Genomic DNA, 25,060 nt, shown 5'->3' with positions numbered 1-25,060 from the left:
CGGACCACACGAATGGAAACCCGAACACTAGTGTGGACCTAGCGTTACACAGTATTCCATGGATATATTGCAAATGTATTATTATTGAGTGCTTCTAGTTAATAGATGTGTGATAACTTGTCACATTGTGTGGCTATTAATATGGAACAGTAAATAATCAGTTTGTAATACATTATAATGGAATATGGTGAAGGCTGACATAGCCACACAGTTTTTCAGCACAATGGTAGCATGGTGGCTCTGTCATATCATTACTGTACCGTGTGATCAAAACCTTAAAGTGTAACTCCAATTATAATCTCCGGTCTGATCTGACATGGAGTGTTGACAGACATTTGCACACGCTGGGTGATTCACCTGTTGAGGCGAACGTGTAACTCCTGGATCATATATGGCTCCTGTATTAATTAAAAGTAACTATGCAACATACTCTCCAGTCATCGTGCAGTTGCCAAGGCAACTGTACTGCTCCGTGTGTACTGGTGTCTTTCCAAGCCCAGTGTCAGATCGGATGGGAGATTGTAATTCATTCAACACTTTATTAGTTAGAAGAAGAAGCGACTAAATCATTACGTGAAAAGCAAAAATGGCTAAGTAAACCAATTCTAAATACAGCAGAAGAAGAATGAAATAAAGACAATGAAAGGGTTATTTCCATCTTATTATATGATGGCATATCATTGGAATAGGTTAACACTTTATGCTCAGAGGATGGTAGATGACCTATGGTATGATACGGAGAGGATGACGCACTAATAGTATGTGCCTGTACACCATTTTTACTTGCACATTAGCACTCCCAGACACATTGTTCAGAGAACTGCATACCACCAAGACCCCCCTCCTCCTCCCGTTCACTGTCGTCTTTTCATTCTCACCAAGTATGAAATGCTAATAAGACAGACATCATTTCACTGCCACGACCGTGCCCCTCAACAATTGGGCATTTGCCCACTTGGAGAATAAGAGGTAATTTACGATGACATAGAAACAGAGGATTACCGTAGAAAAAGCCCACGTGGTCTATCTGGTCTGACCTTTTATTATTTCCACTTTATCTTAGGAATTATATGTGTTTATCTCAGGCGTGATTAACCCTTTCTTGACCAATATATAGATTTTCTATGTCAATTGAATCAGAACAGAGCAGGGTCTCCTAACCCCTGGGATCAGGAGTTTCCCCTATTGATGCCACAGTCAACAGCAACCATGGCATTTGGGCTGAGCCCCATCTTTTTTTTGTTGCAGAGTTTGCTGCAGTTTTTTGAGCCAAAGCCAAATTGGCTACAAAAGGAATGGGAAATATATAGAAGCTCTTATATTTTTACCTTCTTCCCAATCCAGTTTCGACTCTGGCTCAAAAAAAGAAAGCAAAACATGCAACAACAAAAAAAAGCTGCGTTTTTGCAACATGGGACTTCTGCCTTAATGACTTTGGAGGGAGGGGGCTCTTTCCTCTAAGCATTGGTATTCTTGTTAAACAAAATCACAGGGGGTTGATGCCATAACATCACAGCTAAGAGCCTAATGAAGGGCTCCCCGTCTGCTATTAGGCATGCGATAACAGAATACCTGAAGTGTAAGTGCAAGTAATAACATAATAATACATTAACCCCCCCTCCCCATCTCAAAAGAATTGTTAAATAATAATAATAAAAAAACAACCACCATAACACACAGATTGAGTATTTTCACGTACAGAATGATCTGCGCAGTACAACAATAATGTTACTTTTTCTGCATAAAAAAAAAAAAATTCTATAAAAAAAAAAGATGCCAGAATGGCTGTTTTTTTGTCTCTTGGCCACTGAAAAAAACATTATACAGAGCAATCAAAGTGTTTTGTGTTCCCCGAAATGGCATTAATAAAAACATCAGGTCTTCCCACAAAAAAATAAGCCCTGAAACAATTCAGTTGGCAAAAATAGTTATAGGTCTTGTAAAGTGTCGATGCAAAAAAATGTTACTACAAAAAAAACTGATTTTAATTAGCAAAAATAAAAAAACTTTAAAAAAACTACACACATTTGGAATCACGTTACTCATATCACGTTGCTCCCAATATGTTTTATACTCTAGACCCTCCACTATTTTTGTAATCCACCTTTGCACCCATTCTAGTATATCTTTTAGAAGGGGAGGTCTCAAGAACTGGACACTGTACTCCAGATGTGATCTCTCTAGCATGCTATAGAGAGCAATCACAATCTCTCTCTTCCTACTGGTTATACCTCTAGATATACATCCAAGCATCCTACTTGCTGTCCCTGCTGAATAGTGTTGACAAGGAGTCCTGCATTGTATCTAGCAAAATGACTGAGAATTTAGCAGATACCCAATGGAATTCCATTATAGTCAATGGGGTCACTCGAGATCCACTGGTGTTCGTCATTAGATGGATCCATTTTTACTTTTTAGTAAATTCTTCTATTCTAATGATTGATTAGAATGGGTACTGTAAACCCTAGTGTGAACTTACCCTTAGATGCTCCAGAATTGTTATTTTATAGGGAAGACGCAAATTTAATACACTTGTCAGGAGAGGTGACAGGTTCTACATAGAGATTTTGGTTGGTTTCAATGAGCTCTGGCTAATGTCATTTACATCTGTGTTGATCACAATAATTAAGGAACCAAACATTTAGGCTCAGCTGTTACCCATGTACTCAAACTCACTTGAAGGGTGTTGACTGGAAAAGATGATATGGGAGGGAAGTCCATGATTTGAAGTTCGTGGACATGGCCATTCATGACAACAGCAGGTAGGAAGACACGACGAGATTTGGTGGGGACACAGGTCTCGCTGAACTCGTTGTACATAAACTGACGCACAATTGCGCTTTTCCCCACTCCTTGGGCCCCAAGTACCGCAATCTTGAAGGTCGTCACCATGCCTCCCTGGGCCGGTGGTGGGTAATTCCCTCACACGGTCCGTGGCGTTGGCAAGATGGTTGCACTGCGGCATATTCTAGAGGCTGCAGGCTCAGCCACATTCAGGAAGCATCTCCTTGGAGAAAAGGAGGCTGTATAAGAAATAAAAAAAGTAATATAAAATATACAATATAAAAAGTAAAGAATTTACATTTAATAGTCATATACATACATTACAGAGAACATGAAACTACTGTAGTTACGTATACAAACCCTATAAGAAAATGCACCTTTAGAGTCAATGAATTTCTGCATATGTCCAAACGCAATAAGAAGTTTTGTCTTTACATTCATTTGCATTAAAGGAATCATTTCAGCCTTTTAAGACAATGCCTTCTGGTATTATTAACTTCTGTTACTTTACATATGTTAACCGCAAAGGGGAAGAGTACCGTAATTCTAAATGGGACATTACTTATAATGCTAAAAGAGTCCAACAAACCTAAAATTTAATAATTAATAGACATAATCTAAGAATAGAACATAGGCATCTGCTATGTTATACGGCTTGTACAAGATTAGAAAAAAAATGGCTGCTTTCTTCTCAAAATAGTTACACACCTGTCATCATATTACAGCTCGGTCCTATGCAATGCCATAGAGAGAGCAGCAATATCAATATACAACTCATGGACAGACGTGATACTGTATTTGGAAGGAAGCCGCTATTATTATCTAATCCTGTACAACCCTCTTAAAAAAAAAATAAAAAAAATCACTCCAGCTTTTTTTTGTATGTAGTGCAACAGAATTAAAGAAAACTGTAAATGCGTTTGTGCATATTTATGTTATCTGATGTGCCGTCTATGGAGGATCTGTAATTGTCATTCCTATTTCCCCAGTAATATGGTTCCCCTACATTTTCCATTATGCCTCTGGAGGAGAGGAGTGAAGTCTTATCACACGGCACTTGATCTGCTCTGATTCATATTTAAGAGCAGCAAATGTCACCGTGTCCCCTAACTCATGCAGGAGAGTCTCTAATACAGTGTGCCTTGTCTCCTGCTTGAGACAGGTTTCTCCCGTCAGTCGTTACAAGCAGCAGTGTCTTTAGTGAGGTTTTATAACTGCAGCTGATCATTGTACGGCCCTATTACATCAGTGCACTCCTGGTCCCTAAAGAGTGGAGCTGGGAGGGGGGATATGCTAAGTAATTATATAATCCTGTAGGATATAGGAAGAGACTGATATCCTGTCTACACAGAGAAGTAAGCTCTGAACCAGTGTTCAGACGGATACACACAGATATGAATTGAAACATTATTGCTTACGTTCGCGGGAATTTCTTGAATTATTGTCATACAGTTGCAGTTTTTACAATGTATTAGTATAGATCAGAACAATGCACCTGGAGTCCATGACAAGAGATATACTTGTGCTAATGTTATTTCTAGTTCATAGGGGATTGTCTAGACAAGTTTTTTTCCAAACTTCTACAGGTCAGAGAACCCCCAGCTAGAGACCCCATTGTGAAACTCCAACCTGTTCTCCATATGACGACATATCACCCAACAGTGGTGGTCACGTCATCCATAGTGACATAAGCTTTGCCTAACATACTTGACTATGGTGATCAGGTCACATATGTTAAGTACGGATCTCAGCTGAGACAAAGGTTATGGACACACCACTATTTGTAAGAACATATGCCTTGTCCCTTTACACAGGTCACTTGCCCAACATCCCTGAGGAGTATGCATGACCCATGAATTTAGACCCCAGACGATGGGGATCTTACTGTTTCAGAACCTAGTCTAAATTAAAATTAAGACTACTTCAGCAAGCAAACCTTGAAAATGCTGAAGAACAGAAATACAGTATATTGCTTATGTCTTTATTATCCAAAGATTGCTTTAGACAATAAGCTGATAGGCTGTGCCAATGATGAGACCCCAAAATCAGCTGTACTCCGTTGGGGGACTCAGCACCCAGTGTTCAACTTTCCTGAAGTCTCACCACTGGTGAAATGTAGCATTTCATGATTTCCATTAATATTAATAGGATGTCCATGTAATGTTCAGACATTTCGGGTCTTGGAGTATGTGAGATGCCCTCTACTCCAGCCCTGCATTCTGGCTAATAGATGAGGACTCTGAAGGAGAAGTAGAAAAGCATTGCATGGAATGGAACATGTCACAGAGGTAATAGTCATTTGTGACATTTTCCCAGGGTTTCAAGTTTTGCCATCTCCTACTCCAATCGTTCCATCATTTTAGGAAGAATTAGAAGCAAGTATCGATGGATAGTGATACGTGAATTACAATTCCGAGTCTTCTATCGGGTATCTATCTCCTTTACTTCAAGCAGCACATGTCTAATCCTTCAATGCATTAAAATTGAAATCTGCCTCTCAGCCCTAGTCTCTGTAATCTCCGAGTTACAAATGATGCCGTGAATGGAAGCAATCTTCAATTTGTCTGAGGATATCCTTCCATTTACTAAAAAGAGATGGTATTCAAAAGAGCCAGATTCCCTGTTTTATCATTCACATTTCTCAGCTGTATAATACTGCTGAATAGTGAATAAGTGCATCAACAACAGAAGGAGGAAAATCACAGCATTATGTTCAAATGTGCATTGTTAATGTCAAACTACATGTAAAATCTGAAAATCCTATCCGTATCCTGGTAAATTCTTCCCCAATCCTTGGATCAGAGATATAAAATGTGGCGTGTGAGATGTCACAAAGTGTATAGGTCCCCATACAGTATACACAATGGTCATAGTTCATTTACTTTTGCTAAAAAAAAATAAATAAAAAAAATGTGGGTGTAGAGACTTGCTACCTTCCCCGTTCCAGGTTAACAGATATCAGGTTATCCATGGGATAAGTCATCAATATTAGATCGATGGGGGTTCCACACCAAACACCCCACTGATATGCTGTTCTCAGTAGCCGGGACTAACTCAGCTCTCATTGACTTCAAATGGGAGCTGAACTGTGGTAACCTGGCTCTGCCAGGACACAGGAGATTGAAGCTTCGCTTCTGGCTCCATTCCATTTGTTAGTTCCGGAGCTAGTGGCTGCTGAATTCAGCTAATTGGTAAGGATGCCGGGTGTTACAACCCCAAGCATCTTTAATATTCCACGGAAAACCTCTTTAAGATATAAAATGTAAACACAAAATGCTGTTTTTATGATCCAAAGAAGTGACCCTGTACCCGTCTACAGCATTGTGTATACCTAGGCCCACATTTTTAAAAGGGGTTTTGCGACCCCAAATGCCAGTTTCATACAGGATATGTCAACAGTATCTGATGGGGTCTGATATCCTAAACCCCACACAGATCAGCTATTCTAACAGCCTCTGCCAGAAGCTGCTACTGCTGGTATTTGGAGCAGTGGTGGCGCTGGGGAACTGCAGCTCCAATTGCATTACTTGAATAGGAGCAGAGCTGCTTCCGCTCCATGTCCAATGCAGCAGCTTCCGCCACCCTGTGGATAGGTCAAAATACAGAACATACATTAGGGAGCAGAATACCTCTTTAATATATTAATCATAATTTTGGTGTTGTTTTTTTAACAGAATTGTTCAATTTGGCTCTTACTACCTTTATCCAACATCCACTGTAATAGTATGGAGGATGCTGGGACTTTAAATATGGTGCCTGCTCTGGGACCTGCTCTCACACAACAGAGACCTAGGGACAGTGTCTATGATAAGAGATATCTTTTATCACTTGAACTCAGAGATTAGACTCTTGATATAGTAGTCGGTACCCAGGCCTGACACAGAAATAGAATATGAGTATGCCTGTGGCAGGTTTTAATAGATATACAGGGATTTTACCATAGACTGCAATGCAATCTATAGTACTTGTAATTCAAATCCCCTATGGGAGGCTTTAAAGTTAAAATATAAAAATTTAAATCAGCTACATAGGATAGATATAAAAATAAATAAAATACATTAGGCATCCCTAACTCAGAAAATGCCCTGACTAGAAAAATATAAATGTATCTATACCATTCATACTAGGAAAAAAAATATCAAAAAGCCCAAATGAGCCTTTTTTCACTGTTTCACCTATCAAAGTTTAAAAAAAAAAATGCAAAAACAAAAAATGGCTGTTGCAGGAAGCCGTTACAGTTGTGCCACCCTGTCACTTTATAATATGCAGCATTCCAAGATGGCACTTTATTTTAGTGCTGCCCTACCCCCTCCATCCTGACTGTAGACAACAGCCTGCTCAGCCAGTTATATGATTTATGTAGGCTTACTCCTCCAGCCAACATATATGATGGGATCCCGATCAGGAGAACAGGGGCCTCAAAGTCACCCTGTAAATGAAGTGCCAGTGTACTTGCACAACTGGAACTCCATTCACATCTATGAGGCAGCCAGAGATTGCATTCCCAAAGACCCCATAGTTGTGAATAGAGCATCAATCACACGAGCACACCAATGCTCCTTTCACTGTGGTTAGGGGAAAAGAGTCTTTAATGGCACAACCCCTTTGACCACAACCGATGCCCCGAATTCAAGTGTATGCCTCTTACTCTACTACAGTAGTCACAAATTAGTAGAAACCAGAGTTTTGCTGCCCTTTGGTTTTAATGTCTGACACTTACAGAAAATCGAAATTATTCAAGAGAAACAAAAATAGAATAATGGTGGACTCACCATGGCAAATATGACTGCGAACTAGTGACAATAATCCAAGGTGGTCAGTGGCTGAATGACTTATAGAGAATGGGAAATTCGTATCATATATATCAATGGTTCTTGCTGTGAAATTTCCTCTAGGTTATAGAGCCATGTAACGTCTTATACAGGAAACTTGTAGTCACTCAGATTATCAAGAAGCCTATGGGAGAAGACCTTTATGCCACTTCTTTATCCATAGCAGTGTAGTCTGCACAGATTTCTGGGCATGTTGCTGAAATTCCTCTTCAGTGTCGCTTTGCAGTTCTGATTCTCATATAGATTTTCTCCTTTGTATCTTGCAGGCTGATTTTCACATATAGCAGTATTGGCTACTTTATATACTGTATATTGTTGAAAAAGGAAAGAGTCCAAAAACGGTGGCGTATCCACTGCTCTGCTGAGAGAAGAAACATGACTTCAATCATAGGCACAGTTATACAAGAGGATTATTTTCTTCAAATAGAACTGCCACAAAAGTTTATATTCTCAGGCCCATTGGAGAGGTTCATTATGTCACTTGTACAGAAGGTAATCAGCTTGGGCTCTTTTCAGATCATGTTTGTTTGTTTTTTTACATCTGTTTAATGGACGCAAAGAAAAAAAATAAATTGGATGCAGAAAATGGACACATACTGATGGCCATCTGTTAACATAGATATTAGTGTTTAAAAATAAATAAATATATATATATATTTTTTTAAAGGACACAAAAAAGTAGTATATCTTACTTATGGTGTCTGTCCAAAAAAAAAAAAAACCCAGATAGCATCGGATCCTTTTTTTTTTTTTTTTTAATAAACATTGATGTCTATGTAAATGGATGGCCAACAGTTTGTGTCTGGTTTTTTTGCATTCTTTTTTAATCCGTTAAATAAATGTAAAAACATGATCTGAATACATCCTTACTGGTGGCTGTATTTGAAGTTACCCTTCTTCTTCTGCTCCTCAGCTGTGTCATGTGACCAGCAATCAGACTGTTGAACTGTCACAGCATTATATGTGTGGACAGGATGTCAGTCTATTTTTTCCTATGAAAGCCGCAATTTTAGCCTCACAGAACTGAACAGAGCATCTGACCCCTTTCCACACTGTATTATTTGGAGAGTCAAAGTGTCTTTCCCATGACACAGCTGAGAATTTCTTGAACTACAGTTTAAACCATATACTTTTCTAGAGAATAATATTGTGGTGTAGAGTGATTCTTTAAAAGGGTTGTCATCAATTGTATACTCGTGAACGGCCCCTTCAATCATTTCCTGACATCTACTGTAGTAGTACAGCAGATATTGGGTCTTTAGAAATTGTTCCCACTCAAAAGTGCTAACGACAGTTTTACACACGAGTACATGAACACTACTAGAAGAGTACAGGGTCATTTGTTAACACACCACACATTACAGTGCAGACAGCAGAGAAAATCATGCTTGGATATTTTAAAGTAAGAAGAAAAAGGGAAAAATAGTCTAGTACTAAAAAATAAATAAATAAATCGTGCAATGTTTTAATCGTTTGTGTCAAAAAGGCGAAGATATTGTAGGTATGATACCTTTATGTATCACCTCATGAATTAATGGCCTTTGTGCAGCATCTTCCATCTTTGTGCAGCATCTTGTGCTGTGTTCTCAGTCATTCATTGTAAATGCCTGAAGAAGCCGCCTCTGTGCTTTATAAGCTTGCAAATGTCATTTTTCTAGCCAAGAAAAGGTATATATATTGTTAGAGTTAGGCCTCAACTTGTGACAAGCTATCTGAGTAAACAGCGGGATCAGACAGTTAGGAGGTGGATTAAGGGCTAGTTCACACGTGGGCAAAGGGGCGGATTTTGACAGCGGATTTCGCTTCAAAATCCACCCCTTTACAATGGTGGTCTATGCAGACCACCGGGCTTCTTTTTTCCGCTAGCGGCGGGCTGCTGCTAGCGGAGAAAAGAAGTGACATGTCCTATCTTCAGGCTGGGCCGTGGCTTCCACCTAGCAGCAGCACCCCTCCTGTGTCGGCTCATTCATTTGAGCAGACATAGGAGGGGAAAGCCGCAACCGCGATGGTCGCGGCAGGCGGGTTTTGACCAGAGAGAGACGCGGATCGCCGCGTCTCTCTCTGTGTCAAAACCCGCGCGGACGGTTCACATGTGAACTGACCCTAAAAAATAGGTGTCTGTTTTAATTTCCTAATTTAATGTCTACAAAAACAATGACAGGATACTGTGAAATACTGGCAAGTCCCAGAATATTTGTGAAACCACCTGTCCAACCGCAGCCCTATACACTAGTTATGCATCCATATATGGCTTGTTTTTTGCTATACTGATATCATGTCATGTGACATATGTATCCGCATTTGAGTGAATAAAAGTTTGGTCCAGGGAGGCTACACCCAGAGCCATTTTCAAACCCAACCTTTGCTTTCCGGCCCTAATACTGAGAGAACTCTAGAATTCAGTTGGGGTAAGTAGAAAAACCCTAACAATATATGATACTTTTATATCAAAAACACAAACGCATCATACATTGCATGAAGTCACTGGATAGGAGAGATCCTGTAAATATGATATATTTACATGAATTTTACTTTGGTCTTCTTAAAGGCTCAGTTTCCATCCAATTTCCTGTTGCCAGAATGAAGCCTATTAAACCAGCAACATAGTTAAATAGGTCAGGCTCCCCTGAATGTAGCGCTTTGCCCCCTCATGAAAATACGTGCCTCTGTAGTCGAGATAGTAATTTATTTCAGAATATGCAAATGAGTAATCTGGAGCACTTAAGGCGGCTCTGTTGCTCCAAACTATGTGTTACTGATCATTAATAATAACCTTTTTGATATTTTACTGATCCACAGAATTTAGTCTAACTTTACAGAAATAGTTTTTAATATTTATTTCTAAAAAATGAACAGAACATGAAGATTAACATTATATAGAATAAATACAAACACACAATGGACAAGATCCAAGCAATCTCCATTTATAGATTAGCTAATGAAGCCACTTTATAATGCATCATCTGTGTGTGCTGTAATAAAGCTGAAACACTGTGTTGAGTAGGACAGTAATACATTGGAAATTACATGTACAGCTTTGTCATCCAGTAAACACCACATTCGGAGCTAAGGATTTTTGGCAAAGATTTGAGTCAGGTCACTGGCGGCTGATGCCAGGTCACTTAAAGCGAGACGTGACAGCTTTTCACAGTCACAGCTCAAAGCCCACGTAAACTTTAGAACATGATGATTTCATTACAGACAAAGGAAGAGCCAAAACGGAACACAAACAGGAAGTACACAACAGTTGGTCTGTAATTCTTAATTAGATTTTGGTAGCTGGACTGACATTTTCTAGCTTTTACTATTAACACGACGTGTGGCGGATGTTATCCGTATTCGCCGATGTCATTTTAAACTGCTTTTAGAAATAATAACTATGCTTTATTCTCACAACGCCTCTGAGAAGACCATTTCAGGACAAGATAGCGGACGCTGTACAATATAAAACCAGAAACAGACAAATATTTCAGACTTGACATTTTCATTTATTATACCTTTTGTAAATGGATAACACAGTCTAGTAACCAGGAGCAAACAGAAATATATATATAAGGGTCTATAGCAAAATGTGCTATGCACCCTAAATAATGAAATTTATCCCCTATATGTTCCATAAGTGTCTGAACGCTTGTGATTCAACTGCAGACCCCATCAATCCAAAGGATGAGGGCCCCAAAGTACCCTGTTCACTTCTATAGGACTGCTGGAGAGCACCATTCTGGAAGTCCCATAAAAGTGAATGGAGCGTGAGCAATGAATTCAGTGAAAATGTTTTGTTTTGCTAGCCTTATTGTACCACACACACACACACACACACACACACACACACACACACACACGCACGAGATTGATAAGAGGTATATAAAATACATTTTCTTCTGTTCTCAGAAATATTAAATGGGTATTCTTATTGGGATTATGGAAATAGCTGAATGCAGTACTTTTATGCTGTTTCTGGATGTTCATGTTAGGCTACGCGGTTTCCATAGCTCACATTAGCTTCTATGGGAATTACACAGTTGCACAGTCACATCTGCCTGCTTGCTTTTCCATAACTCACAGCCTTGTGGCCCGCACCTTAGGCGAGTATTGCCATCTCAGCTATGACTGGCTGAGATGGTAATACCTCTTTAAGAAAACCTTTTTAGAAAGAAACTAGACATGGAATTTATACATCTCCATTATCAATATAATAATTAATTTCTGATATTTTAGATAAGTCTCTCATTTCCATTATATAAAAGGTCAATAGGAAAAGGTCATAAAGCATGCTCTAAATATAATAGATTCTCCATTTCAAATACTATGTTTTATGATCCATAGTCCCCATGCTAACAACTTTTAGTACTTATTTTGTATAGAGATAGAAGCAAAGCCTGAGCATACAGTGAAGACCAGAGAAATACCATATGAGTAGTCTTGTCTGGTCAAATCATAACGGATTTCCTGGCTACATATCCCATTATGGCCTGATGACCACCATACCAATTATATCAACCATACACTGAAAGGGAGAATATGCGCCAAAAGGGGCACAGCATATGGGCTCTGTGGTAAATCTAACGGGGGCCTTGTGAAGAGAGACAATAAGAAAAGCAATAAAAAAGTTGGTTTCAGAAGCCTTAACACGGCTGTGCAGGTATATTCTCGCATGGGGAAACACAAATGCACAGTGAGTACCTGTCCAGAATTCAGTTGTATTTCTCCATGCCTGATATCAGTTTAGGTAATAGAGTATGCTTGTGCACCCCAACATCTTGCTCTCCAGCGGAGGGGGGGGGGGGGAGATGTTTTTTGTAGTCACTATCCACACTGGTTATTATAAGAGAATTCAGGAACCCCAATTTATTAAATTGTATTATCTTTGTTTTGGGCTGAACCATCAAGTGAGAAATGAGAGATTATAAACAACTTTTAGATAAAGGATTTAATGGAAATGTGCCGCCAGGAAATGAGCTACTGAGTCATATTTTAATATTAAACATATTTCTTAAGAATTTTTGGTGAAGTGGTTTTAAATTTTGACTCTGTTTCCTAGAGATGGCACATGGACCGTAGACACGATAAGATAAGGTAAGATAATCCTTTAATAGTCCTACCAAGGGGAAATTCATTGTGTTACAGCAGGGTAGATTATATAATAATAATAATAATAATAATAATAATAATTATTACTACAAGAAAAAAAAAACACATAAAAAGCCCAAAAACTTCAGGATCATTTCATTTTCTGTGCAAAGTGCTCTACACTTAGCCTGGTGTTGATTATACAGCCTGTGAGGAAGGACTTCTGATAGCGCTCCTTCTCACACTTGGGGTGAAGCAGTCGGTCACTGACAGTAATGTGCAGTGCTGTCATGGTCTCATACATGGGATGGGAGTTATTCTCGAGCATGGAGCTCACCATGGACAGCGTCTTTCTGTCAACCACCACCTGTACTGGGTCCAGGGGGCTCCTCAGGAAAGAGCTGGCCCTTCTAATCAGCCTGTCAACTCTATTTCTGTCCCTGGCTGGTATACTGCTCCCTCAGTAGACCATTTCGAAGAAGATGGCTGATGCTACTACATAGTTGAAAAAGGCCCTAAGAAGTGGCCCCTGAGACACAGTCCCAGGCTCTCATATGCTGCGGTCGGTTTGTGAGATTGTCTAGGATTCAGTTGGACAGGTGATGATCCACTCCAACAAGGCCTAGCTTGTCTCTCATTAGCCCTGGCTGGATGATGTTGAACAAACTGGAGAAATCAAAGAACATTATTCTCACAGTGTTCCCTGGTTTCTCCAGGTGAAAAAGAGCTCTGTTTAGATGGTGGATGATGGCATCATCCAACCCAATGCCTGGCCGATAGCTAAACTGGAGAGGGTCGATAGCAGAGCTCACTAGAGATCGGAGATGTTTGAGAACCAGTCTATCTAGAACCTTCATCAAGTTGGATGTCAGTGCTACAGGTTTGTAGCCATTAAGGTCTGTCGGTACCACACACTATGATTTCCACAATTGTGGTTCCATTCCCAGCTTCAGGCTCCTATTGTACATGTGTGTAATAACACCACACAGCTGGTCTACGCACACAAAGAATTCTTGCGCTATCCCATCCGGTCCTCCAGACTTGTCTGGACCAGATCCTATAAGATTTGTATGAGAGAGGTGTGTAGGTATGCTCTATGGTCATTGCAAAGAGGGGGAAGTAGGTAAGTTGTGACCATCACCTATGGTGACGGGTGGATTCTGTGTTTTAGCTACATGGACATGACAGCTGTGATCATCAGTGTGCTGATAAGTGAAGTAGCTGTTGCAAAGAAATCTCATGCAGAAAACAGCAAGTCTCAGCATATTATTTGGCTTAGTGGTCTAGATACATATTTATATATAAAATATATTTTAAAAACTAAAAATGCTTTAAAAATACATTTAACATAAAAATAAGTATTTTCTTTAAAAGCCTTGAGAAACATAAAAAAAATACTTATAGCAAGGCTATTTCCATCCACTGTTTCCAAAACCATTCTAGTTTTTGTACATTATGTCACTACAAAGGAAATTGCATGTCCAAAATGCTAGAAATGTGAAGAGCATTTGTCAAATCCATTTTAGTACTGGAAATTGTAAATGGATTTTTTTTTTTTTTTTTTTGAAAATGATAAAGAGCTCGGTGAGACATCCCTCAACATCATCACTGAATATGAACATCTACAACAGCAAGAAAAATACAGCAGCGTAGAACACTTCACACATAAAAGAATCCAAAATGATTGGTTAGATTAGACATGTTACAGCCTCTCTCCATATCATTACTACTTACTGAATCTCTGATGTCTTCTTATAGGAACTGAACTGATCACACCAGGAACAAACCCTATCACTACTATATTCATGCTGGTTTTAATCATTCCTAAAATATTGAACAAACAACATATGAGCTCATCTACATCTTGGTCCACCAGGAAAGTGAGTAAACTGAATTGCTCTTGACTAGAAATAGAGTGTGACGCTTGACGGAGATGCTAAAGGACAGAATAATTCATGGCTTACACACTATGTGACGTTAGTAGAACCTGGCTGATGAATTAGAAAAGATTATTTTTCTTCATCCTATCATTTCCGGCCACTCTTTTTTATTACTCTTCTCTGCCCTGAATCACAGCTGAGATCATTGTTCTTTAGTAACTCATTCACTTCTTCACAGAGTAAAGGTTGGGATTTCACATTGCTTTCTACTACGCATTTCAGCTTATAGGTAAAAACCATCACATTTTTATACCTCTCATTTTCAATTTAGTAGCCACTGGCTTACAGCCCTTCCCAGCCTCCTCCTAAATTTGTGGACTACCCCTTTAAGAAAGCACCATGTAAACCCCGTCATACATGTATTGTACATAAGCTGAATGATCATTTCAGCAGAAAACAATTGATCATATTAACCACTACACTAGTTCTTTTTAGTAGGCTGGATGCACACATTCTTTTTGTGGCATTTTTTGGTGCGAGATTCACCCAAGAATCTTGGTCTGTGTGTTGGCCGCATTTATCTGCCTGAACAATATGCCAGGAGAGGGACTACTAGCCATATATTTATCTATGCTTTTAGAAGTCCCTGCCTCCCAGTGACATACTTTTCCATACTGTAATCCGCATGGGGCAGTAATGTTGTTGGGAGGCCAGGACTTCTGGCAGAGTGAGTTTCATAGGTGAAACTCAGTAGTGTGAATTCATAGTTTGGCTAAGGCTCCGCGTAGCAAAATGCAGCTAAGGGTGGGTTCACACCTGCGCCCGGTCTCCGCTTTGCAGGTTTCCGTTTCCTTCCAGAGAAACTGGACAGGAGATGGAAACTGAAGGCAGTTTTCGAACCCATTCATTTGAATGGGTTTGCAAAGTGTTCGGCAGTGAGCGTCTTCTGCTCTCCGCGGCGAAACTGTTGTTGTTTTTTTTAACCGGACACAGTCAGACATGCAGGACTTTGTGTCGGATAAAAAAAAACAAAAAAAAAAAAACAACTGTTTCGCAAGAGACCAGAAGTCGCTCAATGTCGGACAATGAATGCCGGGTTTCCGTCTCCTGTCGGAAGAAGACGGAAACCCACAAAGCAGAGACCTGGTGCTGGTGTGAACCTGCTCTTAGGGAAGAAAACAGATTGGGTTTTTTTCTGCAACATTTCTCTTGGAGTTTTTAATGCCAACACACACAGTATAATAACCCATAGTGGCCCCTCCATGTGGTATAATGTCCCATAGGGTTGCTATGCCAGAAAAAAATGCCGTGTAGAGGAATGTCGAGTCGCAGGGTAAATGCTTACAATTTCGCAATTGAAATTAACATGCATGAGGTTTTGAAAAAGCAACTTTTTTCTGCAGCTTTTTTTTCCCCACTTGGATGTGTGTCACTTTGCTGAAATGAAAAAGGACAATTTTTTTGACCCCCACTGAGTGTCTGCAGCAATAAAAAAATGCTGTGTTTCTGCAATGTGGTATCTAAACCTTAGACTTAGATTTCATTTTTTATTATTTACTTTATTTTTTATATAAAATTGTGAATAAAACTGCCACAAAAAGACCGCATGGTTCCTGCCATAGGAGTAGAAGTTCCTATTAAAGCAACTTTACAATTCAAGTAAACCAAGGTTGTGTCTAGAATTTGTGATTATAGGCAATCGGAAGAAAGGGGTTCCCAGAGTCCCCTGTGTGAAAGGAGATAAACGGAATGGGCACTAAAGACTAGTCTGTTAAATGATGGAGGAAGATAGATCCACATATTATAATTTTGGGGATATTGTTTTTTTTTTCATGGGCCCATTAATTTGCCAGACTTAAATAGTACCTGATGCAGAACTCTTTGTCTGGTTTTTATCATGTAAACTGCACCAGACACTCCTTATATAACTTAAAACACAGATGTTAACTCAGCACTAAACATGTTCACACATATTTGATCCCTATTGTATTGATAATGAACAGATCATAGTTATTACAGTTATTGTTTCTGTGCTGTTAATACTACTGTGTAGGAATTACAATATTAAGTGATGTTCAATGATCATTGTGGTAAATAGAACTACATATTGTTGGATCCCATGCAGTTTTACTATAGCATTGCAAGAGACATTGAATAATTGTAAAAGGTTAGGTTAAATAAATGAATTATAAGTGTAATGTATAATCCTAGAATAAAGATAAGTGCAGTGGAATGAAATATATGTGTGATGTATGATCCTATAATATAGACAAGTGCAGTGCAATGAATTATATGTGTGATGCATGATCCTATAATAAAGACAAGTGCAGTGCAATGGATCGACATTAATGTCGTCTGGAGCTTTTTATTCTACATCAATGACTCACACTTGTACTGACACCCTGACTTAACTCCACACCCCTGATCACGGAATCTGTCACTAAGTGCGACTGCATCCTATCCTCTCGCTAATGACGTAAAGGACCAGCAGTCACATACATTTACATCTGATCTACTTCTCATCTACATGCTGGCCCCCATTCATTAAGTAATCTGTCTTTTATAGAAGAAGCAATGTTCCTGCAGCTGGACCACCGGTGATAAGATAGGATAAGTGCATCCTGTGGGACATTCCCACATTTAGGGGAGAGCATGTCGGAATTATTTTTATTCTTTTATAAAAGATAGAATTTTTGATAGCAAACATAAAAACTAGGGTTCACAATTTCCCCAAAGTGTTTCATGTGAATAGAGCAATGGCATATATATATGTGGCCACTGTACCCTTCATATTTATGGAGCTACAGGCAGGGGTGTAATTTGAGGGGGTGCAGAGGATGCAGTCGCACCGAGGCCCATAAGCACTGGCATCAGTATTGAGATTGCCGCTTCCATCTGGCCCATAAACCAAGGAGACCCACAGATTACCCTAACCACACTAAGGTTTATTAAACACCTTAGCCCCCGTAACCATCACTATCAAGGATTCTCTGTAGGTATGAGATAGGGAGGCCTTGGACACAAGATTGCACCGGGGTCCACAAGACTTTAGTTATGCTACTGGCTACAGGATCTGAACTACCAGCATTAAAATAGAGCACTCAGATCTAGTGGACAACTTGCGTCTCCTTTTATCCTTATTTTTCTCAAGTTGCAATTAAGACTGAGAATTATTAAAAAAAAAAAAAAAAAAAAAAAAAAATTCTTTATCAGCTACCACCATTCCTTTGGGACTTTACCCTTGTATTCAGTTCTAAATGCCTTTGATCCCAAAGATGAAAAAGCTGCAGCAATGTTCACAATTTTACCTGTGGGAGTGAAACAAGATCAGGCATCCATTTAAATGGATTAGGCTGGGTTGGAGGCTTAAAGAGGACCTTTCACCATGTCCGGGCACAGGCAGTGTTATATACTGCCAGAAAGCTGACAGTGCGCTGAATTCAGCGCACTGTCGGCTTTCCCGATCCGTGCCCGGTGTAAAGCGCTATCGGTCCCGGTACCGTAGCGCTTTACAGTCAGAAGGGTGTTTCTGACCATTAGCCAGAGACGTCCTTCTGCCTCGCGGCGCCAATCGCGCTGTGCTGTGGAGCCGGGAGGAACGCCCCCTCCCTCTCCTGATAATGCTCGTCTATGGACAAGCTGTGTGAGCAGAGGGAGGGGGCGTTCCTCCCTGCTCACACAGCACAGCGCGATTGGCGCCGCGAGGCAGAAGGACGTCTCTGGCTAATGGTCAGAAACGCCCTTCTGACCATAGAAGAGCTACGGTACCGGGCCGTAAGCTCTTCACACCGGGCACAGATCGGGAAAGCCGACAGTGCGCTGAATTCAGCGCACTGTCAGCTTTCCAGCAGTATATAACACTGCATGCGCCCAGACATGGTGAAAGGTCCTCTTTAATGCAGAAAAGCTGCCAGTGCATGCTACACATGCTACAAAACTAAAAATATTGAGAGTTGTGGCAGGAAGAATGGTGACACCGGGAGTAGCCAGCAACCTTGATGCTGGGACATAACCAGACGCCCAGAATTTGGATTTCAGGAATGTTTCACTCAGGACAGCTGGGGGGTATGTACAAAGAAACACCTAATGTATAGAAAAGCTGGCTGTATATAGGAAAGAGAAAAAGTAGAAGAGAAAACCCTTCATTATATACTGCAGATTTCAGTTAAGTCTTTAGGACTTCACACTATTTTTGCTGCAGATTTTGCTGTGTATTTTTGAGCCAAAGCCAGGAGTGGATTGAGCAGAAGGGAGAAGTATAAGAGCTTCCTATATAATTTCCAATTTCTTTTGCAGCCATTCATGGCTTTGGATGAAAAAAACTGCAGCAAAAAAACCTGCTTTTTGGCAATGTGGGGCCTTAACCTCAGGGTCCGGCAAAACTTTGCTACCTTTTACAAAGTTACATGTAAGGTTGAAAAAAGACAAAGCCATCTAATTCCAACAGCAGGGTTCAATCAGAAATCCAAGTACATATAGATCAGCTTGCATTCAACAGAGGTGACGCATGACTCACCCGTACATAATTGCTTTTATACAGTAATGTATAGGACATGCACATAAATTCATGCAGTACTATAGCTTTGGCTGAACTTTGACATTAATTTAATCTGACTGTGCATTTATGTATGACAGGATCAGCAGAATGGCAACATATTATGTTTATACATAATATACATTTTACTGTTGCTTAGTGATTTTATGCATATGATGGTTTATTGGCCTTAGTTTTTTTAATTTCTTGGCCACCAAAATAACTTTTGCCATTTTTTTGTGACGCATGGGGATATTATAACTACGTTTTCACAGCAATGTTTCTTTTTTTCTTTTTAGGATTACGACCAGTAATGGTGGCCATTTATGACAGCATTTCTTTTTTCTTTATTTCTATTTAACGGGTTGTAAGTTTCAGACCAATAGTAAAAGATACATATTACTGTTTGTAAGTTCTTCAGTTTTTCAATATACTTTCTGTATCAATTTGAGTTTTTTTCTCCTCCTTTCCTTCACTCAGACTATTCGTTTATATAGAGTCTACGGAGAGGGAAGGGGGGTGGAGGGTGTTAACTGATTTATTAGCTCTCTTTCTGTGCAGTGGTTTGTTAAAACGAATATACAGTTTAGCAGCTGCAGCTATTTGTCTATCTTTTCCAGTGGCCTCCTCCTCTCCCCTCCCATCTCCATATATTTCTATAGAAAAAGTGGCTGAGAAGAAAACATATTTGTTTAATAAGATATATTACAAAGTTTCTTATATTTACCTGTACTATTCATTTATGAAAAGTTGTTTCATATTTGGAGGTACACTTTAAATATTCTACAGTATACGAAATCTTAAATGTTACCCTTTCTTCAATTTTCTTGTGTCATTGTCACTCTCATGATGCTTCTTTATATTAATTTGTAAAGTCACCTCTATGTCTTTGAAGTTTTCGAGAGTAAAAGCTCATGTACCACTCAAGACAACAAGCTGTTAATGTGTTTATACTGGTGTCGTGATCAATCAATCCCATCCAGAATAAAAAGTTCTCATGTATAATAATAGCATTGGCATTAGCCTTCATTATCATTTCTCTACAGGAATTTGACATTCTGGAAATATCAGAGTAACCGCATGGTCAGGACTACTAGCTTGTAACACTAGGGCAATGTGTCCATGGTCAACCAAGTGACTGTGTCCATTGAATTCAAATGATTTTCAACATAGAATGTGTTTGTATCTTTATTATTTATCTCATATTAAATCATATTATTTCTAAAGAATTAATATGGTATTGCTTCCCCTATTTCATTTAAAGGTCCTTTGACTTTTCTGGGAAGGCTTTCTATAAAATTTTGGAGTGTGTCTGTGGGAATTCATGCTCATTCATCCAAACCAACATGAAAGGTCAAATACTGGATGAGAGAGCCTGGCTAGCGATCTCCATTCTAGTTATGCAACAACTACCTCGCTTGGGCCTCCAGCTCCATGGCATCACCTTCTGACCTGTAGCTGACATCATGTGTTCCAGACATCACAGCTGAGGCTTGTGATTGGGCATCAGAAGTTACGTGGGGCATGCTGGAGTCATAACGTCAGTGTGTCCCACGTGGTCACAGAGGCCCAATCACAGGCCTCAGCAGTGACATCAGGAATGCAATAATAATAGCACTAAAATGCATGGGAAAACCACAGGAATAATTACCAATACTAATTTTAAGATAAGATAAGACAAGATAATCCTTTAATAGTCCCACAGTGGGGAAATTTCAGTATGTTACAGCAGCATAGTAATATAGATACATGATAATACACAGTAATATAATACAGACGTAGACACACACATATGCTGAGAAAGATATTCTAGGAGTCCATAGCAGCTTAGGAAGAGAAGAAAGAAAGAAGGAAGACTTCATAATCATACTCATTTAGTTTTCTGTGCGGGGTGATCTTCGCTTGGTCTGATGTAGATTATACAGCCTGATCGCGGTTGGAAGGAAGGACTTGCGATAGCGCTCCTTCTCACACTTACTTGGGGTGAAGCAGACGGTCACATACAGTGCTGCCAAATGCCATCAAGGTCCCATACATCCATACATGGGGTGGGATTTGTTCTCCCGCATGGAGGTCACCACGGAGAGTATCCTTCTGTCACCCACCACCTATACTGGGTCCAGTGGGCTCCCCAGGACAGAGCTGGCCCTTCTGATCAGACGGTCAAGTCTATTTCTGTCCCTGGTTGAGCTACTGCTGCCCCAGCAGGCCACACACCAAAAAAGATGGCTGAAACAACCACAGAGTTAAAAAAAAGGCCCTAAGAAGTGACCCCCTGGACTCTGAAGGCCCTCAGCCTTCTGAGAAGGTAGAGTCTGCTGTGGCCCTTTCTGTGCAGCGCCTCAGGATCATCAGCCCAGTTTAGTTTATTATTGAGGAGCAGATCCAGGTACTTATAGGTCTTGACTTCTTGACTATCTTAATGCATGTCCCTTGGATCTCCACCGGGGTCAGAGCACTTCTCCGTTTACTAAAGTCCAACACCATCTCCTTGGTCTTCCCAGCATTAATCCTGAGGTGGGTAAGCTGGCACCATTCAACAAAATTTGAAGGGATCGCTTGAAGCTGCTCAAGGCTCTGGGGAGTATATTATACTGTGTGGGCCCACTGTGGAGCATTATACTGGGGGGCTCTCTGGAGAGCATATTATATTGTGTGGGCCACTGTGGAGCACTATACTGGTGGGGGACACCATGGATCATTATACTGGGGAAGCACTGTGTAGCATTAAACTAAGGGGGCCCTCGGAGTATATTATACTGTATCTTTAAAAGCAAATAACAGCCGTTCAGACTACCATCATAATCATGTATATAATCAAAAAATAAAAATGGGTTACAGAAGAAAATAATATATTTCATGATCTAGATTTAATTTTCTTAGTGAAAAAAAATTAAGTTTGACTTACATTAATGGCTTGTGGACATGAACTCATCTATGCCACTGATTTAATACATACATGACAGAAAATGAAATTGTCATGCACCATAGAACACAGTATTTATGTCTAGACATATACCGTATTCTTTGTATATGTGGAATCCAACAAAGCTTATATAGCAGGGAACAATAGATGTATATATATTTAAGCCCTGGTGGGGACTATCAGCATTATGTCAAAAGGAAATTGCCTAGAAACCAGAGATGTACAATGAAGCATTTCACAAAGGTAACATTTTGAGAAAACTACCCTTTATCCAGACCAGCTTTCTTATGACATATTTTCAGTTCCACCATGTACATACAATGGTCACCTAAAAGACCAATTTTTGATCATGTCAAAGAGATTTCACTGCATTAAGTTGGTTTGCTGAGGCTACCAAAATAATGGTCCTGAAGAATTAAGTAGCTTTTAAAGAAGTATTTGCTTTCGTACTCACCCACCTACACTTTCTGACTTCAAGACAAACCTAGACAATGCCAAGTAAAACCTGTACATTAGAATGCTTACCTAATAATTACATGAATAATGTTGCTGGAAATGGACACCTTTAATTGAATTTCATTCTAAAGAGTCTTAGAAGATGATTTTACTGGACTCCTTAACCCACACACAGTTGTAAACATATCCTGCTTGCGGTTCTGGCAAAGTCCATTACAGTTTTCCATGAGGGTACCATGATATCACCACCCCATTATCAATCAGAATCAAATCCCAATTGGTATCACCACATCCATAACAACCCATTAAATAAAATTAGTACATTATTTATTCTACATTCTAAATGTCACTAATCTTATAATTCAGATGTTAGAATTGATGTTTTCTGTTCATCTCACCTCTCAAAAACAAAAAGTAATAAAAACAAAAAAAGGTTGTATGTACCTAATAAAAAAAACTAAGTTTCTTAACCCCATCCAAACATCTGCTGTACCATTACTACCTGCAGCAGGGTGGTCACCATAGCTACCGGGTCTCTACTGTTGTACAGGACCCCCCAAAGCATAACATTGCCCCAAATGGTGCACAATGGCTCCCAAAAGGCAGGGTCAAACCTTCTCAAATTTCCCAAGTTGGTCATAGTAATATAGCTATTGAAGCTGGTTAATAGCTAAAGTCCCGTAGACTGTAATACAGTTGTATAGCAGTTTATGGCACCTGCAATCAAAATCCTATAATAAAATCCTATAATAAAATAAGTAAAAAAAAAAAAAAAAAAAAAAAAAAAAAAAAAGGGGGGGGGGGGGTTTAAATATAAAAAAAAAAAAAACTCAAAATTCAAGTTACCTCCCCCCCTCCCTAGATTTGAAAGAAGGAAAATAAATTAAAAAAAAACAAAAAAACAAAACAAAAGCATATTATACAACCCCATATTTCGAAAACGTCCAATATCCAAGTGTATAAAAATATTCTTCCAATATGGCAAACACTAACAGTTTAAAAAAAAAAAAAAAAAAAATCAAGAGCCAAACTGCAAATTTTTTCACCTTTTCGCTTAACATAAAAATGTGAATAAATTCACATAATGGTATAACTAAAAAGTACATCTGGCCCAGCAAAAAAAAAAAAAAAAAGACGACACCTTATGCACCCCTGTACATGGAAATATAAAAAAAAGTTAAGGGTGTCAGAATATGTCAACTCTAAGAAATTTTTTTTGCGAAGTTTTGGGTTGTTTTTCCAACCATAGAAAATTAGTGCCCTCAACAGGGACAGAAAATAGTGTTCATCTATTTAGAAAAAATAATGAGAAAACCTCAGATGATAGTGAAATATTTAGGCTGAAGCAAGACAGTAAAATTAATTTGTAAGAATCAAATCTTCTTCTATCATTGTTGGGTAAGTTTTCTATATTCCAGGTTAGTTGGGCACATAATTCTCGGACTAAGAACTCTGATTACTAGGGCTAACTGTGGCAGGGTAGTCCAAAGGGCAAAATTGCAGATTGTACTATAATGTGCAGGAAAGCTCATTGTCATCCAAGTCATTGTCATCCTGAAAACGGATGTGACACTTCCCCAGTTCTGCCAATAACCACTCAGCCCTGCCCAAGAAGGTCACATCAAAGACCTCCTATCTGCCGGAGCTATAAGGTCAATTGTGTCACTATGTCATACACTCCATTATGGCCAATTACGAAGAGGACTGAGAAACAAGCACCAGATACCCACCATATGGTCCATGATCTGCAGGCAATAAATTCCATAAGTGAAATGGTCACCCCAGTGGTACCAAACCCTCACATCTTATTGGCCCAGGTAACCTAGACTGCCATCCGTTTTACTGTGGTTGACCTTGCAAATGCCTATTTCTTTGTACCTTTGTAACCTAATTGCCAGTATTTATTTATATTTACTTTTAGGGGTTAGTCGTATGCAAAGACAATATTACCACAGGGTACCCAAAATTCAACTACCATGTATTCTGCTGCTAGGGTGTGTGTACTACACGGATGGCAGCCCCATCTTGACAATGTGTTGTTGCAATATATTGATGGTTTCTTGATTTGTTCCCACAGTCCTGAAACTTGTTTGGACGCATCTGTTTTCTGGCAGATCATGGCTGGAAGGTTTCACTTGTGTTCCTTCGCTGCTGCTTCTATGCAGGAGCACGTCACCACACAAAGGAAAGGAAGCAAACCATTCAAGACTTACCACTACTCTCCTCACTCAACAATATGATGGGCAGCAGCAACTTGTGGCCTATTACTCTGCCTGTATCAAATTCAACCTAAACATGTCTTGATGGCCCGCCAACTTCAACTTCAGTGTGCTCTCCTCATACCTCCAAATGTCACCCTGAAATGCTGAACTGTATTGAATTCAGCTACATTACTTCTACTGTATCCGAAGGGCGTAGAAGAAGGTACAGAGGGCCATGACTTTTATTCTAGTTCATTGTCTTCTCAGGAAAAAGAGTGTTTACTAGAAGACCATGATTGTATGGGCCCTTATGGGCCAAGAAACTGCAGGATTTTGGCATGTTAGATCTGCTGATTACCACCCCATCTATTTAGATT

General features: G+C 39.5%; 1 protein-coding gene across 1 annotated transcript in view; it reads right to left on the bottom strand.

Annotated features, from left to right (window-relative positions):
* RASL10B (RAS like family 10 member B) overlaps positions 1-25,060 on the bottom strand; it is a 77,603-nt gene that overhangs the window by 17,947 nt on the left and 34,596 nt on the right. Inside the window, exons 2-3 of the mRNA XM_075264803.1 lie at positions 7,557-7,974; positions 2,677-3,023 (exon numbers count right to left, since the gene is read on the bottom strand). Of these exons, the coding sequence (XP_075120904.1) occupies positions 2,677-2,892 (216 nt within the window). The 5' untranslated portion in view covers positions 2,893-3,023; positions 7,557-7,974. The remainder of the gene's footprint in view (positions 1-2,676; positions 3,024-7,556; positions 7,975-25,060) is intronic.

This window comes from Leptodactylus fuscus, chromosome 2 (genome assembly GCF_031893055.1).
Source record: "Leptodactylus fuscus isolate aLepFus1 chromosome 2, aLepFus1.hap2, whole genome shotgun sequence".
Classification (NCBI taxonomy): Eukaryota; Metazoa; Chordata; class Amphibia; order Anura; family Leptodactylidae; genus Leptodactylus; species Leptodactylus fuscus.
Note: the sequence above shows the minus strand (reverse complement) of the source record. Positions and strands in the feature narration are given on the sequence as shown.